This window comes from Mus caroli, chromosome 8 (assembly GCF_900094665.2).
Source record: "Mus caroli chromosome 8, CAROLI_EIJ_v1.1, whole genome shotgun sequence".
NCBI classification, from domain to species: domain Eukaryota; kingdom Metazoa; phylum Chordata; class Mammalia; order Rodentia; family Muridae; genus Mus; species Mus caroli.
Window position 1 is genome coordinate 100,943,449 of NC_034577.1, and position 8,084 is coordinate 100,951,532.

General features: G+C 40.8%; 1 protein-coding gene across 2 annotated transcripts in view; it reads left to right on the forward strand.

Annotated features, from left to right (window-relative positions):
* Ap1g1 (adaptor related protein complex 1 subunit gamma 1) overlaps nucleotides 1–8,084 on the forward strand; it is an 87,263-nt gene extending 79,179 nt beyond the window's left edge. For both annotated transcript variants that reach the window (XM_021171150.2, XM_021171151.2), the window contains 2 exons: nucleotides 2,665–2,763; nucleotides 3,953–8,084. In XM_021171150.2, coding sequence (XP_021026809.1) covers nucleotides 2,665–2,763; nucleotides 3,953–4,054 — 201 coding nt within the window. In that variant the 3' untranslated portion in view covers nucleotides 4,055–8,084. The remainder of the gene's footprint in view (nucleotides 1–2,664; nucleotides 2,764–3,952) is intronic.

Genomic DNA, 8,084 nt, shown 5'->3' on the forward strand with positions numbered 1-8,084 from the left:
TTTTGTTTTGTTTTTCAAGACAGGGTTTCTCTGTGTAGCCTTGGCTGTCCTGGAACTCACTCTGTAGACCAAGCTGGCCTCGAACTCAGAAATCCACCTGCCTCTGCCTCCCAAGTGCTGGGATTAAAGGCGTGCGTCACTGCACCTGGCCTTTCTTTCTTTCTTTCTTTCTTTCTTTCTTTCTTTCTTTCTTTCTTTCTTTCTTTCTTTCTTTCTTTCTTTCTTTATTTTTAAGTAAACCAAAACTTAGGATTAGTGAGAACTGAATTTTACAAGGTGGTAAGTTAATGCTTGAATGTTGACACAGGTGTAGTAATATAGCCAAAGGTCTAAAAACACCAAATTTAATACAGAATTGAACGTTAATTTAGATAAAGGACTGTTTGGTAGCTAGTCACTAGATTAGAATTAAATTTTTTAAAAAACTAGAGATATTTTAAACCTTTAAAGTTACATTTATTTATTTTATGTGTCTGGTCATGTGCTGTCATGTATGTGTGTGGGTGCACATGTCGTAGTGTGTGTGGAGGCTGGAGGACAACATTCAGAAGGTGGTTCTCCCTTTCTGCCATGTGGGCTCTGTGTCTTGAACTCTGGTCATCAGTGTTGGTGCAAGCACTCACTGAGCCATCCTCCAGCCTCAGGAAAGTTCCTGTCTTGATACCTGGGTGAGTGAATCTTTCCCCTCAACCTCTAGTTTACTATTGGTACAGTGGCCATTTTGTAAATTGAAGTGTTTTAAATGTTAACAAATCTTAAATTTTAGGAATATTTACATTCATTTTTGAATATTGAAAAAATTTTAATGAAGTTTAGAATGGGCAGAGTACAAAGGTTTTCTCTGAAAGATCACTATCCAGGTGTAGCCAATATATAAGTGAGCAAGTATGGCTCTTTTCCAGTAGAATGCTAGAAACAGATATTAGGCTGTAATTTGCCAAGCCCTGCCTTAGACTAAACTAATCTTTACTAGTTTAACTAAGGCTAGTCTTAGCCTAACTTAGTCTTTCTGTGGCACGTGCAGCGTAGCCTTCGTACAACACGCAGTTGGAAGCTGACAATGCTTTATCATAGTTTCTGTCCATTTTTGTTAACCTTTGCTCATACTTTTTAGATTCTGTATAATGTATGTGTTTTAAAGTTATGTGACATAGTTATGTCACTAATAAATTCTAGAGCTGTTCTATTTTGCTCTTAGTACTCACTGTGTTCCCTGAAGTTGGTCAATCTTTGTTTCTTCGTTTGCAGAGAGTGGTGATGGTGATAGCTACTTCCTAGTAACACTTTGACAGTGATGAGGCTATTATGGTGAACCCAACTAGAAGCCATGTCCTTGTGTTCAGTGCTCAGGAAATGCCCGTTGTTACAACCTGGGGTCTTTATAGTAATGACGCTAGGCTGGCCTAGCAGCATCACCTTTGTATGGCTTTGTTTTGGGTGTTATACCGGGCACTATATTTTGTTGGTGTATCTTGAGTTTCAAGATGCTACATTTTATAGATTCTACTACCTAGCTTTCAATTTTTGATGTCTCTGAAATTGACATGCAGTTTGAACTTGATACCTTAAAAGCTGAGGATGGAGCTCAGATGGAGCACTTGCCTAATGTATGAGGCCCTGAGTTGGATCACCTATCCCAGTGCTTAGTCATCGTTTAATAAACTTGGCGCCTAGTCATAGTTTAATGGGAAGCTTTTGTTCTTTTTTTGGTGCTATATAAAATAACTATTTTCATCATAGTTGATAGTATCTTAAATGTAGTGAAATATATTAGTAATGACATTTTCACCTTACATAATTCATTTTGAGAATAGAATTATAAATGAGACTCAAGACAATAAGTCTGTGCTTTCTGTTTGACTCTTTCCTTTTCTAATATTTGAGCTTATAAAAGGGCTTCTCTGTCAGTCAGGGAAGGCTTTTTATAATGTGGCTGACCTGGCTTGCTTAAAGCACTTTCTTGTTTCATCTTTAAACAGATAAAAACCTATCCATACTCAACAAATTAAGCTATTTGGCTTATCTCGGGCTTTGTTGTTTGGGCTGGTTTTGTGTGTACTTTTTCTTTAGGGCCTCGTGACTCTGGTGGAATAATCCTGAACGTTCCACTTACATATTAACAGCAGGCTTTTCAAGCCACTCCTTCACTTGTCTTGTAGGGGCAAACCTAGGCATACCTTGGCATAATGCACATTATTCAGGTTTTAGGAAACAAGTCCCTGAGGCCTAGTCATCAGGTTCCACAGAATCATAAAGGTCTATAGTCAGGGTCTAGTATGTTGGTTTATTGTATTTGGAAAGCTTTTCTTTCAGGTTCTTTTTGGCTTTGTTTCAGTCCACAGGCATCCAATCTTTACGTGCACAGTTGATCCACTAAGCGGGGTTTCCAGAACAAGGAGGGTTACCTTTTGAGAAGTGAGTCTAGAGCTCCCTTAGCTAGAGACAGGAAAGTGGCACCTTTATGTTCCCACAACCAGAGACTTGAATTGAGTGAGTGATGTTTTGCTTATATATCATGGGTAGGTGTCTGGAATGTACACACTGGGCAAAACTTAGAGAAACCTGTTTTTTGACCCATCTGCTGGCTGTTTAACTTCTTACTTGCTGACATCTTTGACCTAACACTGCTGTTTGTTCTCAAGAGTCCCCTTTGTTCCTCTGTAGACATTCCAGCTGCAGCTTCTGTCTCCTAGCAGCAGCGTCGTCCCAGCCTTTAATACAGGGACCATCACACAAGTCATTAAAGTTCTGAATCCACAGAAGGTGAGTAGTGCGTTTGAAACAGGTCTGTAAACGATATAAGCTCACTTTATCAAATAAATCTTCTTTTCAGTTTTATTTGTTTCTGATTCAGAACTAGGAAAATGTCTGGTCCAACTTCCTTGTTCTTTTGTAGAGATTAAACCAAGCCCAGGGACATCAAAAAGATTAGTGACATTAAAAAGCAACTACAAATTCTCTATTGTGAGGGTTAAAGGTATAGTTTTGAGGATTTAGCAAAAGTTTAAATCAGAGGTAAAATCAAAAATCCGTATTTACTGCTGTAATTAGTATGATTATCAAAACTGGAAGCATTTTAAATGAAGTAGTTAAATAAAAAATAGTGGTAGAAACCCATTTAGCAAGAGTTTCACTTTATCTTCTCAATAAAATCAGCTGGTCCTGCTTCCTAACTAGCTGTGTGGTTTTCAGTGTTTGCTCTTCAGACTCTGGCTGTTCCTTTTATATTACTTTGCCTTTTCTCAGTTCTTTTGTATCTTGATCATGTCATTAGTACAAACAAGCACACATTATTTTCATCATCTGATATCTGCACCAAAGCTTTTTACAATGTTTTAATATTGGACATTTGTCACATAAAGTATAATACTCTTAAAAAAACCACTCTTGTTACCTGTGTACCCAGGTATTTCTTTTATGCTTTAGAAATACAAACATTGATGATATTTACTGTGGGTTTAGTAAACCAACCAGCAGGTGACCCATATGTAGAACTTGTGACAGTGTGTTTCCTCATTTTCTAGAGACTTGGACAAAGAGTTAAATCTTTTGTTTCCCCACCCCCCAACCCCACCATCGGAGACCTACTTGGTATTCTAGATGTGTGTGTTCTCTCCTATTTATGGCTTGATGCTGATCCTTAGGCTCCTGTCTAAGTGACAGATGCTTTAGCACTGGCTGTTTGTCTCTGTGCCGCTTGACACAGCATTCCTTGGCTGCACTCTATTTACCCTTAGGATTAAATACATTGTGGAGCCAGGCATGGCAGCACGTGCCCGGTAGTCCTCAGTACCTGGGAGCTTGAATCAGCATCACTTGAACTGAAGGGTTCGGGGCTAGCCTGGTCAATGTAGTGGAACCCTGTTTCCAAGAAGTAATCCATTTGTAGACTGGAGAGACAGGGAGATTTCATTTCAGTGAATTAATTTATGGTTCTCTTTCCCTTTTATAGCAACAGCTGCGAATGCGGATCAAGCTCACATATAATCACAAGGGCTCAGCAATGCAAGATCTAGCAGAAGTGAACAATTTCCCCCCTCAGTCCTGGCAATGAGGGTGCAGCACCATTCTCATTCTTATCCCACTCAATCAAAGGAATTCTGGGAAGGAGGTTGTGATTGCTGGCAAGTCCCCCCAACTGTACCATGGGCACGAGGAGCTGAGAGAACTGTTGAGGAGGGTTTTCCTCAAGTTACTGCTGACCTTGAAGCATCAGTAAAGACTAATGTCCTCTCCTCCGCCGTTGAGGCTGGCTGCTTCTCGAGGCTACTTTGCACTCTTCCTCCTCTTCTCCCTTTTCTGCACTTCACCCCTCCCACATTTGCAGCCAGAATCAACATTCTCTGGGCCACTGAGGCAATCAGCAGCTGGCCTGGAGGAGAGGACTGGGATTCACGGCAAGAAAACACTCACTCTGTCTCTACAGCCAAGAGTGGCCCCTACTTTCTACTGTTGCATCTCTGTGGACTGGGCAAGGTGGGGTGTTTATTCCTCACTAGCTGGTTTCCATCGTAAGTCTGGAATGGAATTGTAACAGTGGACACGAGGGAGCTCTGCCCTTTTCTGCTGGTTCTCCTGATGTTTGAAAGAGGTGTTAGGCTCCTAGAGCCTTTTCTGTGCATTGCTGTATACACACAGACACACATGTATGTATGTTTGTTATATAAAAAAGCTGGTTAGACCTTGAGAGGTTGTTTGTAAACACTGGACAGATGCAGTTCAGAGAGCTTGGGTTGAGATTTGGCATGAAGGATATGGTGCTCTATTTGTAATAGAAACTTCCAAGGCTCTCCCAGCTCCCCTTTCTCTCCGTTCTTTAGCTATAGTCACGAGTTCTCTCTCTATGATTTTCAAGATCAATTCCCATTAAATTGCAAAGTGGATACTTTCTAAAAGACACCTGAATAGTTATTAATGATCCTATTCCCCCACAATGTTTCTCCCAAGCCTGTCACTTGCCTGTGTGAGCTGTGGTAAATGGGTCAGAAGAGGAGTCCAGTCTTAAGGAGCAGACTCTGTCACAGAACACCATGGCCCATAGGAAGAGCAGACCCAGACTCACTCTGGAGCACACTGGAGTCAGCTTATCCATTGCTCCAATCCTCCCTTTTAGTTTCCCGAGCCTGGCTTGGACCTTGGCATTCCGTTTGAATTCCTTCTTCTAACTGGAACGTTTGTGTTGAATCTGTAACACTGGCACTGAAATAAAGACCACACGGTTAAAGAAATCGTTCCTACATTGTACTTTATGGTGTTGAAATGAAGCTTTGTAGCTTCCTTGCCCCCTATGTGAGAGCAAGTCTTAGGTCACCATAGGGTAGGAATATCCTTTCCTGGGTATGAGGAAATTGGTCTCTTAAGAAGCCAATCTCATGAACATTCGCATTAAAGGTTTGAGCTTTTTAAACAGTAAGAGTGCCGAGTGTTTTTTAGAAAAGACCCTAATGTTACCAAATCTCTATGTTGAATTGCTGGAACGAGGTGAAGGTGATTGTCTGTGGTACACGTTGAATGTACTATGTATGTTCAGGTATTCAGGCATCATGTCCAGTTTACTGCAGGAGAAAGAAAAAGTGGGCCCCCCTTGCTTGTAAAACGTTTGCAGTTGTTACTGTATTATGCAGTAAGATGACACTTTGGCTTCAGTTTTAAACCTTGATACAAATCTCCCTTTCTCCCTGCTCCATTTCACCACGCCTTTACTTAAATTCTTCAGTGTCTTGTCAAACCTAGCTCTGTATCAGATGCTAGACTATTCCTAACATTGACAAACTGGAGTTGAACTAAAGGCTCCAAAAGGGAAAGTTTCTGGTCTTAATAGTCCTTTAAGAGCAAGATTTACTGAAATTTACTTGACTGGGTAAATGGACATCTGAGTTATAAACAGGATATTTCTCCTGTGTTCAGCAAAACAGGTGTGGATAAGTGCAAACTTTTTAGAGAGCCGCTCTGCCTGATCAGTGGAAGCCTTTAGGATTTCCTGCAGACAGATTTCATTGGATGCATATTTAATGCTGTGAAACGTGATAGGATTAATGCTGTATTGGTGGATTTCTTGAATAGAATTTTGTCTTAACATTCCTTTTTGTGTGGAGGCTTTATTTTCTCCATTTGTAGCTAACCAGCTCAGGTTTTTGGTTGCTTTTTGTTGTTGTTGTTGTTGAACTAACTGAGTTGAATCTGAAGAAATCTGCTCAAGACCAAGTGCTAGCCGATGGAGCTGGAAAGATCTCCTCTGCTGACAAAGCCTCAGCCCGGGTGATGAGTTTGGAGGTAGCATTTACGATCATCCATGGCTTTATCGAGAAGGAATTTAAAAAAAAAAAATCATGGCCTTAACACAAAGGGTGCTGTGTAGATGTGGAATTCATTTGGGAGACGACCTGAACACCATACTGACGACGGACTAGCAGCCAGATGCCTGCCTAGGATGCTGACGGCTGTGACGACTGTCCCCTGTGACTGGATCTTTGAAAGCTTCAGCGTGCCTTCTTAGTTTCTAGGAGCATTAGTTCTCTTCTCACTTGGCCTTGCAGCTTAAAGGAGAAATCTCTTCGTTTCTGTGACTACTCGCACATTTCAGTCATTCCTTTCCCACACGTGACCCTTCAAGAGGAAACAGATTTGGATGTATTTGACAACCTCGGAGCCTTTGTGAAGAGAGTGATTTCTGTGACTTTTGAATAAAGCCAAGGTGATAAGCAGTGAGCCCCACTTATTGACAGTTTTATACGCACTTGTACCTCATTAGCATCGCCTTCCTTGAGGAGTAGTTTTTATGGCATCCTTCTTCCCCATCCCAGAGTCATCCTAAGGGAGAATTCCTCTTAAGTAATCTCAGACAACTGTAGACGCTTCTCCCACAATGCTTTGGTGCTGTTACCTTGAGATGGTTTAGGGAGTCATGGAAGTTTTCTGCTGTGTATGTTATCATCTGTTAAACTTCGAGGTCTTTTTTTTTTTTTTCATTTAAAGCAACATTCCTCAGTGTAACAGTACAGGTGTGTTCCTTGCTTGGTTCCTGGTGTGGCTCTTAACCTTTGTTTGTTTCCCTCACATATGAAAACAGACTTTTAAAACTGTCCAGCACTAATAGTTTGACATTTTCCATCTCCTATATGACACCATGCTTTCCGTTTCTTCGTCCTTTTAGAGAATGTTGGAAGTTAGGGAATACCGCTTTTGTGGTTCAACTTTATTTTCTTCTACAGTGGAATATATTTCAGCCGTGAAAACTTGGGGAAGGAGGAGTTTGAATGTGTATTTTTCTTTTCCTACTGAATGTATTTTAACTACAGAGTCCTAAACTGAGAGAGAACAACAACAACAACAAAAAATGCATATTCACAAACTTTGTGGTTGGGAGGGCAGTGTATGCCGGAGTATTTGTCAGTCTGGGTGTGGGGGAAGGGAGAACTGCACAGGAAGTTCTGAAGTTTAAAATACTTCTGACCAGCTTTGGCTCGGGAGGGTGGGGCTGTTTGTGGAACTGAAAGTGAAAACCCTTTTCAAGCAATAGCAGAGAGTGGGTCCCATGGACAAGGTTCCAGTCCCAGAACCTGGAACTCTTAAACAGAAGAAAATGCTGAAGCGGCTTGAAGGAGATTGAGCAGTTGCTTCTTGCTCCTGGCTTCAAGACAGAGCATTGGAGACTTTCTCCCCTTAAAAACCTGCATTTGCGCTTTGTGTGTTTTGTTTTTATTTTTATTTGGGGGACCTCATGGGAGAGGGCTTCTGCACTCCTTCCTTTGTGAACCCCACTGTGTTCTTGTATCATCCTTCTCCTTTTAATATGTTGTAAGTTGTGGTTTTCATTAGGCCCCCATCACATCTTCTTTACTGTAAAATTATTAAAAGGCTGTTTCCAAGTGAGGCAGCTAATGAAGTTCTAATTATTGCAGACATATTTTTGAGATGTAAAACACTTTAAAGTGAAATGATAAGTCTTGGAGGCGAGTGAGGAATAACATGGATGTAAGCATTTACATGGGATGCATTCGGATTCTGCTGTGTGTATTGTCTTTTGGTTGAAACAAATTATGAACAGTGACTAATAATAAAAAGTCAATACTCAATGATTTAAA